We start from the raw sequence: 23395 nt of genomic DNA on the forward strand, positions 1-23395 counted from the left end.
CATTGGGCTGTGAACTCTACAGAAGGGCACAAGCTTGCTTTTTCGTGCTTTGCAAAGGGTTACGTTCACCTACAGCACTGCAGACCTATAAGGCGAGGACATCAAAAGTCCTTCTGTTTGACTAGTCTAGATGCTGCAGAAGCCTGGCATTACTGCCGCCAAGCAATAATCTCCGCATCTGGCACTCTGTGGGGGATGGCAGCCGATAGCTGTGGCACCGCTTAAGACGACACAGATGCCCGACAAAAAGTAGTGGATTCAGAATGAATTCTACACTATTTTTAACTAATTGGTTAAACAGCTGATGCTTGAGGGGAGGGGAGGTTCAGCCCTGAAAGACTGAACCTCATGCAAAAGAGCACTTTTGAATCTCTACCTGCTGAACCAGAATGCAGGGCACCCTCCACTCTCCCCGGGGTCAGCAAACTCTGCTCATTTCAAAGGAGCTGCAGCTGCTCTGCGTCTCTGAAAGGCAGGCTTTCTATTGAGATGCCTAAATATAGACTGAAGTTCACGCACGCAAGTCTGAAGATGTGGCCCCGCTGTACGACGCAGATTCCACAGCAGCTATTTCACGCCAGTCTCACACTTCGGGGAAACGCTTTTCTGCAATTCTGTATTCTGTGCAAAACTGAAAATAATAATATTGCCACACACATTTGCAGAAGTGGACAAATTCATGCGCGGTTATGTAATGATTTCAGTTCTTCTATCAGAATAATCGAGGCAGCTGCAGAAAACACTCGATGACCTTAGTGAGCAGCTAGATCCTGATCAGGAGCGCTCTGAACTTCGGAGGACACGAGTAGAGCTGGGGGGAAAAGGCTCCCAAAGTACAACAGCCTCAACAGAGAGAGAACGAAAGAGACCCAGCCCAGGAAAGACAATAGATTGGTGATCAGAGCACTTAGCCTGGATGTCAGGAAGTGGCAGAGCAGGGACCTGAACTCAGTGATCCACAGACCTACCCAGCAGCCTATTCCAGGTGCTCTTCCCAGCTTACTATTGATCTTTTTCAAGTGGACAGGAAATTCTACCCTGGCCCCGAGATAACCTTCCCAACAGACACCGGCACATTTCCACCAGAAAGTTCACTTTCAATTAAACGCCCTTTTCCAATGAAATACCATCTCATTGAAAAATCCCCAAAGAATTCCAATTATATAGTAAAACCCTGATGTCACGCTGAGGGCCAAAACTCGTATAAACTTCAACTGGGCCAGGCTTGCAACCTGGTGTCAACTGGAATCTCAAGTGATTGGAAACATTCAGAATCATGTCTTAACTGAATTCTTCAAAATATGAAGCCAAATCCAAAGATTAGAGAAGCCAATGAGAGCCCTTTCACTGTTTTCAGCAGACTTTCAATCTCACGCCTGCTTCATTTACAACAGGCCCTTGGTGACATTACAAGAATCTGCTAGGAACATATTTCTGCATGTTTAGTTGCATACTCCCTCAAGGTAGGTAGGTTCTGCATTGGTTGAACTGATGAGAAAGTTACACTGCATAAAAAAGCTGGAATACAGAACTAGATAAGTACAAAACACAACATGTGAAATCCCAGTTGCCTTCAAAAGGAGTTCTGTGAATGGGAATAGTGGTAAGCATTAGGCACACGGTCATGTAATAGGTGTAGAGCAATTGTTTCTGCACCCTTGAACAAGTTTCCTATTTTCTGGAAATGATCTGCTTTTGTGTTTCTAAGCTAAGACGATGCACAGCTTTCTTGATCTGATCCAAACTTTTACAGCCCACCTACAGTGCAGCCCACCTACAGTCTGCCGTACCATTTGTTACGGGGAATGCGCCATTCTTGGCAACTGGAACAGAAAGGTCTTTGTGGGCTCTTCATTCTGCAATTAACAACTTAACAAATGGGAATTAAAAAAAAAAGGCAACATAAAACAGATTTAACAAAGGAAAAAGGACTTCTACAAATTCAATAGGAATGAAAGCAGGGCTGGGAGATGGCAGAAACAGAGGCCTAAGCAAGGGCAAGCCGGTGTTGGGCTTGAAAACATCGACGCTCAATCTTCTCTTCGCTGATTTACTTAAGGAAGAGGGATCCATTAACAACACAGCTGGTTTCAAGTTCAGGGGACACTAACCCAGGCTTTAAATCGAGTCACTGGAGTGGTTTTAGATTAGCCGCAAGCCCTTCAAAGCAGAGACAGTAGCTGGCACAGGTTCAGAAGCCTCTGCCTAACAAAATAAAAAAACTAACACGGTGGAAAAGATCCACGCAGAGGTGAAGTTAATTGAAAAGAAGCAGATGGTCCCATTCCTTCCTCACTTTTTCAAAGCCATTTTCACTTGCAAAGCAAAAGAAAGTCCAAGAAGCATCCTATACAGAGCAGAGCAGAAAAGCAGGTTGCTTTCATAGACAATTTAGACAGCATTAGAAACCCCAGATCTGGATGTTCCTTTTTTGGTACCAAACTGTACCAAATTGTCTCAGCTGGGACTGGTGTAGTCCCTCAATGGGGCTGGGGTCAACAAGCCCTCCATGCCTCACAGGCCATGGTCTGTTTTCCCATGCCACATCATCACCTTGCCTCTTGGAAGTCACAAATCTGTACCATGGAAGGGGATAGTCTGGCCCAGGAGTACAGCCCACAGAGGAGCATGGGAGCATAAGGCAATCCCTGGCACTGTGGCTGCTGAAAGTTAATGTTATACTGATCCAGTCTGAACTAATTGAATCCAGGAATGTCATTGTTCCAAACTGAATATTTCATTTTTCTATGTTATTTTGAGGCTGGGTGACACATGGATTAAAACAATGCAGGAAACAGCCCAATAGTGTATACTAGTCTGATCCAGCAGCAACTGCCTCCAGGAATGAAATAAATCCATATGAATGAACTGACTTATCAGCTAGTGACAAAGACCAGATGATTTGTACGCGGGGAGTTTCCATTGCCACTTACAGACTGTAGATGTTCTTTTGCTTTGCAAGTGAAAATGGTAGTGAGGAGGGAATGGGACCATCTGCTTCTTTTCAATTTATTTCACCTCTGCATGGATCATTCCCATGGTGTTAGCTTTTCTATCCAAGAAAATGGGTTGATTTAGGGCAATATTGCAAAACAACTCCATGCGCTGAAACCCAGATTCAGCCGTTCTGGACACGGTTGTCGTCTCAGATTCTTCAGAAAGTATTATGCATCTGCTCTCTGAAAAATCAGGCCCTTTTACAACATCTCGAAGAAAGTGCCTCCTCTGAAAAATTTAATATCTTAGTAACTAGGCCAGAGTCACTTGTAGAATGAAAAATTTCAACCACAGTGTTTTATGGTAAAGCAGCTTATCTTAATAGTATTGACAATAGGTTACAGTAGCATCTGCCACTGTCAAATTTAATTACATACCCTTGTTTTCACATGCACATAACTTCTGAGACATTCACTTTGGAAAGCAACTGCTTGTGACCTCGACTTAGGAAAAGTGCTGAAGAGCCCAATTGTCTGATAACAGCAGAGGTTTGCACAGCAGAAGTTTGCACAGAGACGTATTCCCAGCATGGCAGGAAAGAGATGAAGAAGGGGGCTAATTAATTCTGCAACACACACACAGGTCACCTACATTAAAGATTACAGCCTCACAAGGGGTGAGGGGTGGAGATAAGACTACGGCCCCAGGCAGGCTGCCCTCCAGCCCAAGTAATTCCCCATCCCTGGCCTAGCAGAACTTATTCAGACACTCATTTTTTGTATTATGGTAACTCCAAGCTGAGATCAGGACCCCAGTGCGCCAAGTGCTGTACAAACACATAGCAATAGACAGTCTGTCTCAAGTGGTTACAGTCCAAATACACATAACAGATAAAGGGCGAGAGGGAAAAGGCAGCCGCAGGTGGGAAGAGACTTGGGAAAGGTTACAGAATAGGTCAGTAGTAAGCTATCAGCTCTACTGAATCCCAGGCTAGGGTTAAATCCACTCTAATACCCTGCCTTGTTCTCGGTGAAGCTGTACAATAGAGACCTTCCTAGGTAGGTACATCACACTAGATAATGGCTCTCTATTCAGGCTACAACAGACTATATTGTAGGATGAGATGCAAAGGAATCTGGCCGGGATTCTGCAAAATGTTTAAAAAAAAAAGAGAAGAGACAAAAGGAGAGAGGAGTTCAGAAAAGCTTTGCAAGCAGTTGGCAGGTATCCTTCAATCGCTTCTGCTGCAGCATGCCGTGGACCAGCCACAAATGCCCTGAGGTATCAGTTATGAGACAAACACCAAAATGAGAAAGGTAAAGAGCCAGGAATTTCAGCAGGTGCTTTTTGTCATAAATGCCACCTGTTTTGTGATTTACACATCGAAAACACACAGCAGCACAAGCTGGGCATCTGGATAAAAGGAGAACAGGATAGGAAATGCAAGGTACTTTTCACAATACTCCAGATCTTTATATAATGTATTGAGGCCCGGTTGTGTGCTCAGCACCCGGCAGAGCAGAAGGCCAGGCACCTGCCCCCACCCCTTCCACCTTTGGATTAACTAGTGCCCCATTTCAGATGTTTCAGGAATTCTCACCTGCTTAAATATTTCTAAAAACAACTCCCAAAATAAAAATGATAATCCTTCCTGAACCACAGCCAGTCTCTCTGAGTGGGTGCGAAGGCAATTAAACCTCGACAAAGACAGAAGTCTTTCTTAATTGCTGAATATAGGCACTAGTGAGAGTGCACATCTCAAGCTGAAGTGCACCACTCCAGCTTGGATTGAAGGACCCAGCCCAAAGCACCTTGAAGTCAGTGGGAGTCTTTCTGCTGGCCTTACTGCACTTTGGCTCAATCCTAGAGAGCAGTCCTGTTGCGAAGAGTGAAGGTTACCTACTGTTTTACACACTTAGCTGCCCTGTTCCACGTTCACCCTGGCTGGCTTTGGTGACGCACATGGTATGTGTCTGGTTTTGACTTTTGCTTACGATCAATCAAAGGGCTTTCCAAATCCCATTCAGTTCCAGCCAGGAAAAGCTGCCTACAGAACTATGGTTATTCAGGTGAAGATAATGAGGCTGCAGACAAGACGGAAGCGGGGTTGAACCTGGCACAGAGAATCCTCATTCTGGCTACTGCGTGGGAAGGGAAGAACGGAGCCAATTTTCAGAATCTTAAATGAGCTGCAGAGATGTGCAGGAGGGGAGGAGGAGGGAGCATCTATTCACCAGTAACACAAGTGCAATCAGTGATGCTTCTTAATGGTCGCTGTTCTGTCTAGAAGAGTCCTTTACATGATTGGACACTTCCATTTTTTTTTTCAACCATGCTTTAGTAACCGTTCTAGCCATCACTTTTTTCCTACCTCTCATTATCTCTATTTCTATTTCAAGTGGAAAGCACTTGATCTCTCTGACCTGATGTCTAATCTTAGGTAAGAAAACAGCCCAGTACAACACATGCCATTTTGTGCTCTTATTTAAACTGCAATGCAGCTCCCGCCACCCCACAGACACTCAGTCCTAATACATTAAACTTTAATGGTTAAGACTGAGGGCCAGGTGCTGTCCTTACATCTATGACAACCTGGAATAACTGAGACCAAAATCTGGTCCAAGGAATTCTATAGGAAGTACAGCGTGTTTCCCCAGCGTATGTGAACTTCCTTGTGCTGCGTCTCAGCTCACTACAGTGAGATTACAGCATGACATAAACACTTAGTACTAGCCAAAGATATGGATTTACCTCCAACACTGAAGCAAAATGCATATAATGGAAGGACTCCTCTCTATTTTCTAAGCAGCCTGCAGCAAGGCATCCAGCCAAATTAAGATTTGCCTTTGTCTTTATTGATGAGCACTGATGGGCCTGATCCTATATCCCATCACTTCTGTGTCCTGGTCCACAGAGAAGCCTTGTCACTGGTATCACTCCTGTCCATAAGAGGTTGCAGGGACTGTTTGGCAACAACTGGAACACTTTAGAGAGGGTTATATGCAGACACACCTGTTTTCTGAACAGTCCTCTATGCAGAATTCAATCACATGCTCACTGCTTGCACCTAGCAAAGGTAGGCTGGGTGCAAGCAGTGAACATGTGACTTGAATTATTCACTAATCACGAATAAGTCATTTTCTTATCCTATCCCATCTCTGTCACTCATATTACCTGTAATGTAAATGCTGTCCCAATTTCACCAGATACAGCGCTCGATACAAAGAGCTCAGCTTACTAAACTGGTAAGCAGCACACGACAGAATCACCCTCCTGGGTTCTGCAGGGTTTGTTCTCTGCCCGGCTCCCGTTGTACGGGAACACAGGAGATCCGCTTTCACTTCGGCCACGGGGACTGCTCAGTGGGGAAAGCACTAGCTGCAATTCTTCCCTCCAGGTGCAGGGGCCGTGCTGCAGGCCGGGGGGAGCTGGGTGTGGGATGCTTAGTGCAATATCCATCCTCAGCTGGTAGATGGTGCCTTGGGCACCAGAGTCTTTCAGAGCAGCCCCAAACTTTTCTAAACTGTGCCTGAGGACAGACACCGTCAGGGAGCCAGAACAAAACCCTCCCACCCCTGCTTACTACTGAGCTGGATGCAGCAGGCAGTTGGCCTTGGGGCTTCAGCAACTGAGAAAACATCAAGTTTGCCTAGGAAGCGGAAAGCCAAAGAAGCCTAAAGGAGAGCTGGCTCCGTGTCATTGTCTCCATTCTTCTCCTGGGACTTAGGAGCTGCACTGAAGATTTCCCTGGAGGAAATCTCTAGACACAAGCAGTGGGAGCAAAAGGATTCCCAAAGCTGCAGGAAGAGGCTAGTAGAATTACTAGGCTTAAGCCTGAAGTGTGTCCTGCCTTCACTCTGCTTTAAGCCATCCTTGCTATCTGCACTTCTAGATTTGTGTCTATCACAGATGTCAAACCTACAGTCCACACAGGGCCCTGCTCAGCTAGTCCAGCCACTGCTAACCAACTTCCCTGGCCAGTATGGAAAGCAATGTCTTATAACAGCCATCCTGGCTGTAGACTCCGACCAGGTATTCGATTGGATTCTGCGACTGCGAGAGATTGTACTGACGTAATACTTTTTTCCCCTAAAACCTTCCATTGCTGCTGTCACTTCTGAGACGAGTCCACAAGAGCCGTGTTGAGAGCGCTCCTGTAGACAGAGCTCTGGGCCTTTGTTAAAAAGCAGCATTGTTAAATTTTGCTCAGAGCAAGTACAGACAAAGCATGGGTTGAGACACGGCTGGCATCTCTTCTGTGCTGAGCTCTGCCTAGCGAAACTTTGCCGGGGGCAGCAAAACTGGGAAACCCAAGGGGAAGAAATTCTAGCGCGAAGCCCAAGCTGCAGCAGAAAACAGAGCTCAGTTAACTGCATTTTGAAACAGCTGCAGACGGACGTCGCTACAAAAGTGGATGGTGGTTTTTACGCCTGCCTAGGGGCTAGCCAGACAAATATATTTGTGGTTTCTGAGCTGCACAAAGTCAGCACAGTAGCATGAATACTGGCTGTGCAGCAGGTTGTTTTAGTCGGGCTAGAGATGGCCTCCATCTGCCTTGTTCTCAACCAAATTTCAAACCTGGTGGGTGTTGAATAGAAGGTGTTGCATTAGCCCAAATTCTAACCCTGACAACAGGCTAGTCAAGAAGAAGAGGGGTTGGAGGGAGGGCCTGTGCACTCCCAGGAGTCACACGGACCATCCTGGCAAGAACCAAAGAGCTTTGGCAGAGCCACGGAGCCTGCTAGACAAGGTAGGGTTACAGCCCCCCCTCCACCCCCCGTAGCAAGCTGCCAAGAGGAAGATTTCCCTACCATCACCCCCTCCCTGAAGTATAAATCGCAGCGCAAAGACTGTGGTCCCCATCCTGTGGACTTTTCTTGTGTCCAGTTTTCGGCCCCCCACTACAGAAAGGATGTGGACAAATTGTAGAGTACAGCGGAGGGCAACGAAAATGGTGAGGGAGCTGGGCTTATTGAGCCTGGAGAAGAGAAGACTGAGCGGGGATTTGATAGCAGCCTTTAACTACCTGAAAAGTGGGTCCAAAGAGGATGGAGCTGAACCGTTCTCCGTGGTGGCAGATGACAGAACAAGGAGCAATGGGCTCAAGTTGCAGCAAGGGAAGTTTAGGTGAGATATTAGGAAAAACTCTCTCACTAGGAGGGTAGTAAAGCCCTGGAACAGGCTACCCAGAGAGGTGGTGGACTCTCCATCCCTGGAGGTTTTGAAGACCTGGCTAGACAAAGCCTTGGCTGGGATGATCTAGTTGGGGAAGGTCCTGCTTTGGGCAGGAGGTCAGACTAGACGACATCCTGAGGTCCCTTCCAAACCTAACTTTCTATGATCCTTCCTGTGAGGGCAGGAGGCAGGAGTTCCCCGAAGAAAACCTCACAGCGTTCTTTTCCCTTTCTCCCCTCATTACCAGCCTTCATGGCTGGAGAGCAAGAGGTGACCACTGACCCTCAGTAATTGCCGTGCATTGTAAGCAGACCCAGGTCCCTACCATTAGGGCAGGCGTGGGCAATTATTTGGCTTGGAGAGCCACTTACCAAGCTTTGTAGAGCTGTTGAGGCTCACACGCATGCACACATGCAGACAAACATGCGCACACAAAGGCAAGTGCAAGCAGACACACATACACACACAAGCTCCCCTGCACAAGCTCTCTTCAGCTCTTCTTTTGGAGCCAGCAGGCAGAGGGAAGTATTTTTGGGCTTTCTCTCAATACCCTCCTCTCCTGTAGCTATCCCTATAGGAGGTCAGAATACATGTCAAGGGACTTTAGCATATTCAGCATGTTGTCCCAAGTACAGCCCCAGAAAATGTGCAAGGTAATCAGCCTAGGGACTAACACAGTCCTTGCCATTGTAATATCAGGGCAGGTGCTACATCCAACATGTAAAAAAAAAAAAAAAAAAAGGTAGTTTTAATTTTAATTGAGCCACAAAAGATAGAAAAGGATTGCAGAGGGTTTTGCCCAGGGAGGCCCATTAAACTAAAGCAGACACTAAAGCTCTCCCGCCATTTGTTTAGTAAGGCTGCTAACATTAACATCTAGCCAGGGCAACACTGGGAAGTCTGCTTATGAAACCAGTTGGGTGTGATAGCCTTCACGTCTCATCTCTGACCCTAGGGTAGGATGCTTCACTCCAGTGAGATGTGAAAAGGAGTGATTTTCAGAGGGGCTGAGTACCCACAATTAATGCAGCCCATGGGATTGGTAACAGCTCAGGCCAGTAGCTCTTAAGGAGCTGTGGGTTCCTTGATGACAAAGCCCTACAGGATTGTGAGATGTTCTTCATTAATAAAAGTCTTAGACAGCTATAATTAGGGGAACGCTAAACTCCCTATCTTTAACTCTACATGCAAGAGTCCTGGAAATGCAAGAAATAAAAAATCCATATTGTTCACAATCCCAGCAATATACTGGAGCCTATTTTAATTACAAGAGCTCAGTGAAACTGCCCATTCATTGCATTAGTCTTCCAGTCATTGATGGCACAGGTATCAAGCAACTCCCATCATTTCTGGCAGAGAGACTGCATTTTAGCCCATTCTTCTCTGCATCAGAAGAGATGCTAAGAAAGAAAGAATGAATAATGTTCTGGGGAAAGAAACATGAATAATGGTCTGCCCAAATAGATATCTTGGTTTCAATCCAACACTAGGGGTAGGGGGGGTTAGCAGTAATTTCCCTTTGCAGATGCATAGAACAAGATAACGGCAAGCCTACAAAATACTGTTAACAATTAAAGCCCAGGGATAAATCGAGACAGGAAACCACAGACCTATTTTAGGGGCAGCACAGATCTGCACCACTCCTGGAGACTCAAGAAGACCTGTTTCGAGGTTGTAAGAAAACCACTGTTACTGAGCCCCTCAGTAAGAAGCAGGATGTGATTTGTGTCTGAACCAGGTAGCTTGTGGCTTTATTAGCACTGCTAAGCCACCTGCAGACCCAATCCAATGCAGTTCTTATTTCAAGAGCTACTAGATCCCTAGGCTGGAAACACCAGAAAGCCTGTTCCCGTACTAGGCACCATGTAACTGGAAGCAGGCACTCAAGGAATAGGGAAAAAATAAAAAAAAAAGGTGATTACTGAGTACATCTTCAAACAAAGGTCAATCAAAATGGTACTGGAAGCCTTAGAAATGATTTACCTGAGTATCATTTCCCCTATATGCGAATGAGGAAACAGAGCCTGGGAGTCAAAGAGGTCAAGCAACTTTGGGGGGTGGGGAGGGAGGGAAAGCACCATGCTCTTATTGATTCAAGGTGGGACCCGCAGGTGGAAGCCGCTGGATTCTGTCACCGACTGGCTCGGTGACCTTGGAGAAGTCACGTCACAGCCCTCTAGAGAACACAGGTTGTACTAAATAACCAACGTTAACTTTCACACCTGAATTCATACAGAGAGTCCTTAATCACAAGTGAAATGCCATTGACCTTGATGGGAATCGCTCAAAGGAGGCGAGTTTACAGAGCCTACAGCTATAAAGCGATATGGTTGGGAGTGGCCAGACGGTTTGCTTTTAAGGGTGATAGGCAAGAATGTGGGAGTCAGGGGACAAGTTTGCAAAATTTGGGAGTGTTGTTTTGGAAGCCTGCTGTTGTGTTCCTTATCCATGTGTTACTCGTCATTTATTGTAGGCTGCTCTGAGCCTTTCTGGATAGGGTGGGAGATTATTGTTAGGAATAATGATAATAATAATGCCAGAGTGAAGCCCCCAGGCCTGTCAGAGGTAAGGCTAGAATCGGAGAGGTTTCACATTCCCTGTAAATCAAGTCACTAAACCTTACCCCTTCTACAGAGAAAGAAATTTTTGAGTAAACAAGGCATCAAATTAGCACATATAATGCATACATATGTAAAGAAGCAATCTTTTCCCCTTTAAATGACAAGTCTTTGAGAAAGCAACTGAACTTCCATAGCCCAGCCTGAATCTTCTTTTCTTTTTCCCTAATAAAATGAATGCAGTCTTAAAAGACCATGAAAGAAGTTTTTCTAATCGATCCTGAGCAACATTACTCCCTGCAACAACTGGGGCTCTGATTGAGCACCGAGGGGATGCTATGTGCTTTATTGATGGAGTCCAGTGTAGTAACTTTCTGAAAAGGACCAGGGTTTTTGAGGGATAAAGATGAAGCTGTTTTCCTTTACAGAAATAATCCCACTGAGATAAATGCTATGCACTGATCATGGCATAACAGAGCGATTTTCCATCATTTTCCAATCATTCCTATAATTGCAAGTGCTGAGAATGTTTGCCAAGAATCATTTTAGAATAAAACCAAGATCTGCAAACACTTTGCAAATAAACAACTCTTTTTACTAGGTCTGGATACATACATGCTCTCACCCCTGGGGCTTCCAACATCCAACATGGAGCACTGAAGCAGGGTTAGGAGTCAGACCAAATGATCAGTGGTGCCTTCTAGCTTAAACTCTAAGGACACCTACAGAGAATCCTGTGAATCCTCCAAACTCTTCTCCTCATCTTGGGCCAAACGGTCTTGACTCAGTTTTAGTACTTCCCAGGATTGCTCAAGCTGGGAATGCACTTCCAAACTGATAAGCAAAACCTCCTTCTTCAACTCATCTCATTATCTGAAACAACATCTGCAGGGGTGACACAGCTGGGAGGAACAGTAGGTGCAGTCACCTGCCTTTCGGGCAATACTGGGCGCATTTACACAAGACGCTAAATGTGCAGTAAACATTGGCACATCACAGCAAATGCACTGCAGAACTGGTCTAATGCGCATTAGCATCACTAAAAGACTGTGAGCTGGCACTATTGCACAGTAACGTACTGCACATTGAGTTAGTACCTGTTATAACAAGTACTAAACTTAATGCGCAGTAACAACAGCGCATTAATGCACTTGTAGACGTACCCGCTGTGACTTTGTCTTTGAGTGCATTTCCTTCCAGGGTCCCCATCCTGCAACAAGCTGGCTGCAAGAGTTGTCAAGAGTGCTCATCCCCTTGCTGGATTGGGCCTTACAAATGAATTTAAGTGAAAGACCAATATACTCCAATTCTCTCTTTCCCTTCTCAGTGCTAGAGCAATGTATACGGGAGCTCAAGGAGGTTAGGTCTACAACTCCAGGACCTGCCCCGGGTGAACGGTGACTCCAGACACAACCATGGAGAGCTTCTGCGCACTTGTCCTAGCCCGAAACCTTATTTCCTGGACACACAGAGTTAACTGTGACACTAATAAAAACAGCATATTTCTAGTTGAGAGAGTCGCATCTTGGAGTATGTTTTCTTGAAGAAGAACTATTTAGAAAGATGGAGGAGTTAAAAATTGGCATTTTTATAGCTTTAGCTACTGAAGGATCTAGGGAATGACCAAGCCATTGATTCCCCCTGCATCATCCAACTGTAGTTATTAAATAAAACTCTGTGTGCGGTACGAGCCTCCCAGATAAATCCAGAAGAACAGATCTTCTCCAGGCCTTTTATAACTGAAACCCCACTGTGGTTTTAAAATAAAAATAAAAATCCAAAAACTAAAATATTAGAGGCAGCAGCTGAGAAAACAAATAAAGGCTGTTTACCAACAAAGATATTTAGTTACTTACTGACAGTCAAGATATGTTGGCTTGTAATAAAATGGTGGCATTTTAGGTTCATACTTTGCTTTTGCTACATTGTTTCCATTCGAGGCCATAAACTGCAAAAGAAAAAAAAACAAACAGTAAAAATTGAGCAGTGTTAGCCCTGGTTTCCTCACCCTCCAAAATTTCTACAGAATAAAATGATACCATATTTCAGTGGGAGTCAACATTTCTGCTTTCTGCTCCCTGCCTAACCTGCTGCTGTTTTCCGCTCCTTGCCCTACCTGCCGTTGTGCATCCTGTCCCCTTCCCGATCTGCCACATGCCACACAGAGGCTGGCCCATGTCACTTCTGGCATGTGTGCCACTGATCGACCACCCCAGCCGTGTTGCATACACATACTAGATAGCTCCATGTGGGATACTTATGGACAGAAACACCAAGTCTACTATGGATGGGACCCAAGAGTCATACCAGAGGGATGTGAAGCACTCTAAACATCTCACATTCAATTTGTCCTGGGATGCAGGTTGGTACCACTCTCTCCACGGGCACAGAAAATGAAGGGATTCTCTGTAGTACATCTGGCATGGAAAGCCCCAGAGCAAACTGCTTATTACTTACAGAAGTTCTCACTCCTCCCTCCAAAGAAACCAGACTCAGCTGTCAGTTAGTTGGGTTTCTATCTCTTCTAACCAGCTGCTCTCAGGATGCTATACGTCAGGGAGGGTACCGCAGAGGCTGGCAGAAGGGTGAGAATTAACCGCCTCCTTCCAACAAAGGCGGATGCTCCACCTTGTTCACATCCACAGGACAAACCCAGGCATTGGTCAGACGTGAGAGATCCACACTGGTTTCCATGAGAGCCAGACACTTGCAAGTGAGGACAGAATCTGGCCAACTTTATTCCATTTCATACTTTGGGACACGCCAAGGTTTGCCATCAGGCAACCGTCTCCTGCTGCAATCGGTACAATCTGGAGGGTACAACCTGACATCAAGCCTGCTCCCAGCTACACTCACACCCCAGAGAGAGAGAGAGAACACCCTCCACTAACGATCCTTTGACTTAAAAAAAAATAAATCTGTAAAGCCTTATGCTATTTGGGAGAGATTAAGTGATCAGCATGTGCAGGGCGAAACGCCAGAGCAATGCCACTCAAGTAACCCAGCTCTTTTGAGAGAGCTCCCTATGGCTGCTGGTGCGTGAGGATCCACTGCCCTCAGCAATTACAGTGCACTGTAAAGCAGATTCAGGCCCCTGCCATTAGGCCAGGGGTGGGCAATTATTGGGGCTGGAGGGTGACTTACCAAGCTTTATAGAGTTGTTGAGGACCACACACATGCACACGTGCAGACAAACATGCGCACACACAGGCAAGCAGACACACATACACAAGCTCCCTGCAGCTCTCCCTGTACCCCTCCTCTCCCCCAAGTACCCAGCACATGGCTGAATTGGGCAGGAGCCACACCAGCTGCACCCACATGGCCCGAAGTGGCATGTGGGGAACATAGAGTGGCACAGACCCGGTCACGTGCAGTGGACTCAGGGTGGGGGAAGGTGTGCGGGGAAAAGGGGGTCAGGAGCTTCAGGTTACCCGGGCCAGTGTCTCACTGTGTTCCCCCCTTCTCCCTGCACCCCCTCCACTGCCCTGAGACCCCAGCACACAGCCAGGCTGGACCAGTGCCACACTGTGTTCCCACGTACTGGTTCAGGCCATAAAGACACAGCTGGATTAGCTAGTGAAGCGCCTGCCTGACCTGGCCACGTGCCAGGGACTTGGAGCTGGAGTCAAGCCACGTCAGGGTCAGGCAGGAGCCGCACAAGCTGCTCCAGCTGTGCCCACACAGCGCAGCCCAAAGCAGCGCATGGGAACACAGCGCAGCACCATGTTAGCAGAGCCCGCACCCCTACCAGGCCCCAGCCCAGCCCCGCAGGGTCCGGATAACCTACGGCTCTTGGCCCTCTTTCCCTGCCAGCGGGGAGAACCATACCCAAGCTTTGACTCTTGCTGAGGCAGGGCTGTCTGGTCTGCGAACAGCCGCAGGGTCAGAGCTGTGCGCAGATAGCTTTCCCAGGCAGAAGCCTGGCCAGGAGCTCAACATCCCCTGCCTTGGAGTCTACACTGGGGGCTGCGTGGTAGGGCGGGGGGCGCCGGGTCAGGACAGGGAATGGCTGCCCGGCCACTGGAGCTGCTGCTGCAACTGGCTACAGCATGGGGAAGGAAGAAGGGCAAGAGATGCCAAAAGCCAGGGCAGCTGCGGGCCAGATACAATTCTGCTTCAGAGGAGCAGCCATGGGCCAGAGAGAATCATTTGGCAGGCCAGATCCAGCCTGCAGGCCACATTTTGCCCACCCCTGCATTAGGGAAAGAAGTTGTATGTCAGAGCTGTATTGACAAGAGTCCTTAAAATTCATATTAGTGGGGGAGTGTGACCAGGGACTGCCATCTGCATGACTGCTCTCATGAGACACAACCAGCATGAGTCACGTTCCTTTGAAACACTGTGGAAAAGGGAGTCCAGCCGTTCTGGGGAGAGGCTTATGAAAGGCAGAGTGCTCCCCGATATAGTGCAAAATGTGTTCCTTGTCATTGCTGGACTTGGGGTGAACCAATGAACCAGGGACCACATCTTGCCATCAGCCCACATTCAGGATTCTCACTGGTGCGCGAGGAATGACAGCTCAAGGCCCAAAACAACCTGCCTTGGACTGGACGTCATTGAGTGCCATTGGTTTTCTTGCAGCTGTGCAATACGAGGCAGGAAGGAAGCATATAGCCATCCACTAAAGCCAATGAGAGTTTAACCAAACGAGAAGGGGGGACAGGCTGACACGATCCCACCCCTTTGGTGCTTGCCCCAGTAAAGGTAAAGAGTGTGGCTCTTTATGGCAGAACAAGACACGCTTATTTTTAACCTTAACATGGGACTAGCTTGGCAGGTATTTTTTCTTTCATTTAAAATTAGGCCAAACAATGACAAGATGCTATTACTGAATCTGAAATCATCCTGCAGATACTGAAAGATGCAACCCTTAGAAATTTATAAATAGCCTGAAGAGCCTTAAAGCAGAACAGAAAGCAGAAGAGGTAGACTGCCATTAATTCCTCACTTACTGTTTATAGCACAGCAGAGCTTACGATGTTTCCCTCCCACCTGCCAGCGCTGCAATACCAGGAAACATTGAACCACAAGCAAGGAGCTGGGGATCTAGAGGCCTCAAGTTCTCTTCCTGCCTCTGACACTCAGTGACCTACATCGGCATTTCCCAACCTTTTTCACCCCACAGCACGCTTACCTAAATAAAGAAGCACCGTAGCACACCGGACGTGGAGCAGGAAGGGGACGGGAAGGGGTGGGGGGCGCAGCCAGCTAGATGTTGATGGGGAAGGGGGGTGCGCGGCCAGCCGGACAGCATTTTGGGCTGCAGCCACGCGCCCTGTCTGTCTGTGTCTGCAGCAGCAACAGGCGGGGGGGGCCGTGGGTCCAGCCCAAAACTCTGTGGCCCGTCGGCTGGGAAACACTGGCCTAAATAGAAAATAAGGCTGCACGAAGCTTTGATCCCGGATTCAATTTGGCGGAGATTTGACCCGATTTGGTGGCCGAATCTCTGAATCAGAAGACCCTTTAATCTCTCTGAATCGAATCTGAACCCTTCAAATCGATTCGGAAAGATTCAGAGATTCGGACATAGACACAGCTTTAACTGTTTTTTCTACATACCTCTCGGTAGCAGGGGCTTGTGAGTGCTGTGATGCTGGGGCGCATGGAGTGTCCCACAGGAGCATGGGGGGCTTCCCAGTGCGCTCGGCAGCAGATCTGGAAGTGGACCAGAAGCACTTCCAGGCCCGCCGGGGAGTACACAGGGCCCTCCCCCTGTGCCCCCCAGCTCAGCAACTGGTGCCTCCTGGGTCTGGGGAGGCACCCAGGGTCCCCCTGTGGCTGATTACTGAACTGGGAGGGTGTGGGAGGGTCCCCCAGTGCACTCCCCGGCAGATGCAGAAGTGGACTGGAAGTACTTCCAATCCACTTCTGGGTTCACTACCAAGCATGTGAAGGGCCCCCCTGCACTCCTTTGGGATGCTCCATGCGCCCCAGCATTGCAGTGATCACGAGCTGTGCTGGTACCTCGTATGTAGAAAAAACTTTTAAAGCTGTGTCTATGTCCGAATCACTGATTCTCCGAATCAGCATCGAATCTTCAGATTTGGCCAAATCGAATCAGGGACACTGATCCGAATCAACGAATAGAATCCCTGTCCCCGATTCAGGCTGAATCTGAATTGAATAGGGCCCGCTTTGCACACCCCTAATAGAAAATGCACTCCTAACACTTACTGAGCAACATTTGATATCATTATTATAGCCCTGTTCTATAAACCAGGGGAAGTTAACATCCAGGAGTGAAATTCTAACTCAATGAGAGATTCCCCCTCACTCCCACTGACTTCAATGGAGATCAGCTGTCATGCAGTTTCTAAGACATGGGCTCTGAATTTGGGGGCCATCAAGATACCTTGGGCCTGATGCTCAGAGGTCATAGGGGACATCAATGCTGAGCTCCAGCTACTGTGGAGTAGCCAGTCAAGACCGGAGAAACCCAAGAGTCAGAGAAATTTGGAAAAGCTGAGACCTCAAGTGACATACCTAAGGTCCCCACCATGCCACTGCCACAAGTAAGGCTAAAACCTAGGTTTGCTAATGAAGAAACCAACAGGAGGTAGTTTACTTAATAAATTAAGGCATCTTTAAACTACTTACTACTACATCAGCAGCAAAGGTCCCCGTGTAATGCGGAGTTGTTTGCTGTACTCTGACATGACAGACTTGCATGGGAATCCTGCATCTCCTGCCTGTATTGCCCTTTATTTCCGACTGCTTTAATTCCATCAATTGATAAGCTGGAAACCTACATGGCTACTCATTTTCATCCTCCCCCGATTCAATAGCGAACGCCATTGGAATATAGAGAAAGCTACTTCTTTCTATGAAACCCAAGCCAGCCACAGTTTCTCTCAGCAGAGGGTCTTGCAATACAGTGCAGACCCCAAGCCTTCAAAACATGAATAAATGCCTTCTGCCCCCAGTTTACATTGGGGTCACATGTTCAAGCTTTTCTACAATGGTCACTAAAATTATATCTTTTCTTTTAAAATAAAAGCCAATTTTTTTCATGTTAAAAAAAAAAAAAAGTCACATGACTCCAGGAACTGAGACTGGTCAAATATAATCAACTCAAGATAAAGCACAGCTGCTAAAAGCATCCTCCTTTTTTGACAGGGCTGTCATGTGCAATTTCATCCACCAGATTGTGTTCATTCCACTTTCTTTTTTAATTGATATATTTGCTATCACTGCGTTTAAAGCTTCTTGAGAGAGGATTAGGCAGGCGAGGCTCTTCTTGCGAGAGGATTGGGTTTCACAGGTAGAAGACTTTTTCTAGAAGAGACTTAGAGCCTATTCTCATTTTAGGGACAGCAATAACTATACTACAATTGGGTGGGAGAGGGATGACTGTCAAAAATAAAATAAGATTCACTGGGATGGTCTTTAGAAGGATTAGGAAACAAAGCTGATTTATTCCACGGTATAAACATCTTGTATCTGGAAAATGCACTTGTTGCTTGTTAGTGATTACAATGACTGCACAAAGGATTACATTCATAGCTACAGAGCTCTCTTCCCCACCCTCAGAAATGGCTTCAGGGCCCTTAATTTGGTTTACTGGAACCAAAAGACACAGCCTAGACTTGGCTGATATTTGAACCAGTGATAAATAAGACAGCTTGCCCCTTCGCAAGTTGTGTTTTGAATGTTAAATTTCATGTACCTCAACTTGTGCATCATCCCACTCATCCAACTGGATAGATTTCAGTTTGCTGACTTGGGGAATACTGCGATGTAATCCGGCACAATTCAAGCAGATGAACACTCCTAGGCTGTAGGATGCCCAGTCTGGGTCTGAAAGCCAAAGGAAAATAGCGTTACAATGAACTGGCGTACAAAACGTAGCAAGGAGGATGGGGGCGGAAGTGGAATACAAAATAATGCAATCTGGACATCTTCAAGGCTCAAGACACCTTTACAAAAGTGAAGTTCTCATTCTAAGAGCGCTCAATACACATATAGAATGTACAGGCAAAAAGCAAACTTGAAAGTCTGACCTTCAAAATGATCAACAGTGCATTTGCAAACATCTGGTTCTCCTTGTGTTTGCACAAAGCTACCTTTGCATGCATTAGGGCAGCAACTGCATGCACAAATTGCGTGAATTCAAACTGCACATCTAATTGCATAACTAACTACCACAAAATTCACTCTCTCTTTATTCTCTGCGTTTGCACAGGAAACAAAGAGACTTTCTACATTTTCTTGATGAACCCACCTCCTGCTAAGAACCTGAGGCACAGTACACAACAATAAAATATATTTAAAAAATTCAACTGAGGAAGTCATAAAAAGCCAGTGAGACATCACGAGAATATAGACGTTCTAGCACTGAGGCTCACAGTCACTGACATTACATGGCAGGAAAGGCATCTAAGCCAGGAGAGTTTTTCAACCTTCGAGTGGAAGCGAGTTACCCCTGAACATTAACGAGATTGCATTTCCTAAAACAAAGGGTTAAAATAATCTGAAGAGATTAACAGAGAAAAACAACAGCTTCCAGGCTAGGACCCCCAGACACCAGCAACCTCCTGCATCACAAACAATCCCAGTACAAGAAGCTTTGGTTGAACTCCGGGTAATAAATGTCAGCTCTCGCTATTCCACCTGAATCCAGGAAGAAAAGAGTTTCCTTCCAAGCAACTAAATCAGATGCAAAACTGTCATGCAAGTTCACTTTTGTGCCTTTATTCCCAGTTTAGGGCCTGATCCCACCATACTCGCAGAGTAGCTGGACATCCTTACCCCTGCTGAAGTCCATAGGGGCAGAGATGCACTTTGCACTGGATCAGGCCATCGGTGACTATGGGGGGGACACACGACACGGCTCTATCACTCTCCTGCACCGTCAGAATTTGTTTATTCTCTTGCAGTAATTATGCTAAACATTTACTCTACACAGGGCAGTAATTATTTATAACAAGCAAGGGAATACTCTTTCTCCTTATACATATTTAATGGTCCACTTTTATTGCAATTAGTCTGATGGAGCTGAAGGAATCAGCATAAGAAGGCAATGGTTGAGGAGACGCCAGCTACACAGCAACCCTAGTTTTCTCCCGTCAGCTTGGGGGAATTGCTTGGTCTTCTCTTTCAGAGTGAACCACATAAACCGCATTCCCTGCCGCACCCCAAAAGATGCACCGTAGGTTAGCGATGGCACCCTGGCAGCTTTGTTATTCAAATCAAGCAATATTAATTGTCGCAGTCAGATCCCATTATGGCCCGCTTTGGGGCCCATGCTAGATGGGAACCAAATACTAGGTTATTACTAGTCCCACAGTCAGGAGCAGCTCTGGTCGCACAAGGCTGGCAGCCCCGTGGCTAACAGGGCTCTCTTCATTGTGGAAGGTCTTCCCTCCTAGCGCTGTTCACACGTACAGGGCACCAGCCACCAAGGCTCAAACTAGGGACAAATCCACCAGCATGAGAGAGACCCCCAGCAGTCGAGCATCTTCCACTCCCATCAAGGTCAACGAGGCACTGGACCTTTTCGCAAGCAAGCTCCCCAGCGGGATTCTTCGGTCACCAACACCCGTGCTCCTTTGTTGACTTGAGGGAGTTCATCAGGCTTTAGACTGATGGCATTCAGAGAGGAAACCGTTCCCATGTATTTCTAGCACAAAGAATGCCAGCAAGGATTAGATTACAGATGCACCCAGCTGGCATTTAAAATAAAGTATTTTATATGCCCACACACGCATTTCCACACTCATTCTTTGCATTTCTGCATCTCCCTCCTGGGAATCGCAGAACCTGCCAGTATAATCCAACTTTCTTCTATGCTGCGTTCCAGACCCGGCATGCTTCACACAGCAAAAGGATTTCAAAACGGCTCCCACTCAGCCTCAGACTGCAGGATCTAAGGAGAAACATCGGGCAAGGTCAAAGCATCAGCGCCTCTTATCAAAAAATAAAAAAGCAGAGCTTTGACTTCCACCCAGACAAGGATGGACTTCTGTTTGATGTCAGGATCGAAGAGAGGCATTTCTAACAGCTGTGTGGCATCTAGGGTGGGTATTAGCACAAGTCCCAGTACAATACTAAGATCCACAGAAGCCTGTAAGCTCTGTGTACTATTCAAATATTAAACAGCTAAACTAATCTTCCTGCATACTTTCTCTCCAAAATTACCTCCTGCATCAGAAGAGAGGGAGGGGCCCATAGGATAGTAACAAAACTTCATTTTCTCCAGTCCCACATAATTAGATCTATAATTTCCCCTGAATTTGTCTTGGGAAGGAATTAACAAATTGGGAAGAGACTTCACTTTGGCAATAGCAGGCAACAATCCCCAATTAGATCTGGGAGCCCTGATTATTATAAATTAAGTGTGGTACAGCCAAGGTGCAAAGCAGGCTCTTTTACAAATGTATGAACATCCTGCAATATAAAAACCAAGGGAAGGGAAAGCATGTGTTTAACAAGAACGAACCTGTCAAGTGCCAACCTCAAAGCGACAATAGGCTCTGTAGTCTCAGTAAAGCAATTCTGTAATGATCTTGCTTCAAGTTTTCCCAAAGAAATGAGATCAGATCAGAGCCGTGTCTATTCCAGCAAAATTTCTAGCAAAGAGCACATCAGTCTGTGTGAGTTTTATCAGAGATAAAACAGCTCATCTCTTTACAAAACAAATGTTATCTTAAAACACCCTGACGTGTTTGGGCGGAGATGGCAATTTTTATGCTGTCTGGAACTTTTAGGACGTGGGCTGTCAGAATCCCCTTGGAAAAAAGAAGATCCTCCGGCTGCATTAAAATGTTTCAAAGTGATGAGATGTCACAGTTGACTCTGTCCATGAACTGACTCGAGTCGTTTGGCCCGTCAGTGGTGAAATGCATGATGCTGGAGGACAGAACGAACAAGGGAAGATGCACCACCACATGCAAGATGGGACCCTTTCTTGGGTCTTGGATGTGGGAAAGTAATTTATGGCTTGATTCTCAGTTACGGTAACCATGCGAATCTTTACCAGCTGAACCTCTGGCCCTTGGTTTCGCCACCCTTCCCTCTCCCTCTGTAAAATGGGGACACATTCCTGCTCAGTTTATTTAAATTGTAAGGTTTGGGGGTGGGTTTTTCCCCGCTGTATGAGTGCAGAACCTCTCACATAATGGGACCTCAGTCTCACTCAAGGCATCTAGGCACTCTCCTAATGCAAATAATACATGCTTTGAACCAAACTCTGGTCCTTCGTCAAACAAAAACCCTACTGAATTCAGCGGCAGCTGTGTTTAATTACTGATGCAGAGTTGGGGCCATTCAGAAGCACCATGTTTCTATTTCAGAAGAGCATCGTGGCAATCGTGTGCGGGGCAGCAGGACCCAATATTTCAGAAGGCCAGTACATGCTCACCACCAGCTCGGCCAGCTGTCTTCCTGCCTGCCACCTTCCTCACGGCGCTGCTCGCTCTAGCCCACAGCACAGCTGATGTTGCTCTCAATTCACATCCCCAGAGCAAGCTAAGCTTTCGCACTCTACACTGAAAGAGCCATATTTTACTCCGCTGACCAGGCTTGCCAAGGCTAAAGCAAGCCTCATTTTTAAGGCAGGGTGGGTCTCGCTAACCCTACCGCTACAGCAAACGGTGAATTGCTATCGGCTCATCCCATTTTAAAATATTTTAGTTACTCCTCAGTGCAGACTCATGTGGGGCCAGGGGCGTACGTGCATGGACGTTTGCCTTGGGCTTTGCACTGACAGCTGCAGTCCCAGCCCGACAATTTGGGGATTGTGTTTAGTGCCAACAGGATAACTGGAAAAAAGGATAGCTCAAAATGTGTCAAGAGTGAAATTAATCCCTTGGAAACCAAGAGGAGATTAGAACGGTTAAGAATTAAAATCCAAACCAAATGATTTACCATTTGAAACCCTCAATAGCTCACTAGTGCGTTCTCTTTTCCTCTCCATCTCCCACATGTCAACGGGCCTCCACCTCTCCACCGCCCCGTTCTCCTGTGTCGTGCCACTATGCCATTCAATCACTTCTACCGATATCATTATTGTTAGGCAAAATGTGTCGGCAAATCACACACACACAAATTCAACTGGATTCAGTCACAGGTCCCAAGAGAGTGCAAGCAGGATTGGTCCCCGATTCTGTAACTATAGCTGCTTATAGGTGTTAAACCAAAAACCCCCTAATGCACTGCACTTTACCGGAAGAAGCAGCACGTTAGTTGGACCTAGCACGACATCTGTATAGATCAGGTGCTTCAGGAGGGCTATTAGATAAAAGCGCCCAAAAAGTCCCACTAAAGCGCCCGATCCATACAGACATCAGGCAAGCTGGGTTCAAATAACACAACACCTCTTCTGAGCATGCACTGGGCCCGCCGTGGGAGCGCACCAAGTTTAAAATTAAAGCGCTGTTTTGGGGTGGGGTTTTTTTTTTTTTTTAACATCTGTAAGCAGCCTAAGGTAAAATTTGGTTAATGCTTCACGTCAAGAATGATGGCTTCACTCCAAGTAATGACAACTAATTATCTGTGAGCGACTAATCAACAGAAGCTGGCCATCTTCACTTTAGAAAAAAAGATGTACTTTGCATGCCATAGAGACATGATCAAGAATGTTTTTTCACATTTATAAACAAAGAAAGAATATATTACAAATAGTCCAAGCTAATTAGTTGGGAGCAAATTCCATTGTGATTTAATGTGTGTGCGCTTTTGGAAGTAACTAAATGATGAATTATTCCAAGCATATTGTATACAAA

The 23395-nt window shown here is 46.4% G+C and overlaps 1 protein-coding gene across 2 annotated transcripts in view; it reads right to left on the reverse strand.

Annotated features, from left to right (window-relative positions):
- ADAP1 (ArfGAP with dual PH domains 1) overlaps positions 1 to 23395 on the reverse strand; it is a 106657-nt gene that overhangs the window by 74241 nt on the left and 9021 nt on the right. For both annotated transcript variants that reach the window (XM_019494787.2, XM_014610690.3), the window contains exons 2-3: positions 18340 to 18470; positions 12527 to 12618 (exon numbers count right to left, since the gene is read on the reverse strand). In XM_019494787.2, coding sequence (XP_019350332.1) covers positions 12527 to 12618; positions 18340 to 18470 — 223 coding nt within the window. The remainder of the gene's footprint in view (positions 1 to 12526; positions 12619 to 18339; positions 18471 to 23395) is intronic.

The sequence above is a fragment of the Alligator mississippiensis genome, chromosome 13 (genome assembly GCF_030867095.1).
Source record: "Alligator mississippiensis isolate rAllMis1 chromosome 13, rAllMis1, whole genome shotgun sequence".
Classification (NCBI taxonomy): Eukaryota; Metazoa; Chordata; order Crocodylia; family Alligatoridae; genus Alligator; species Alligator mississippiensis.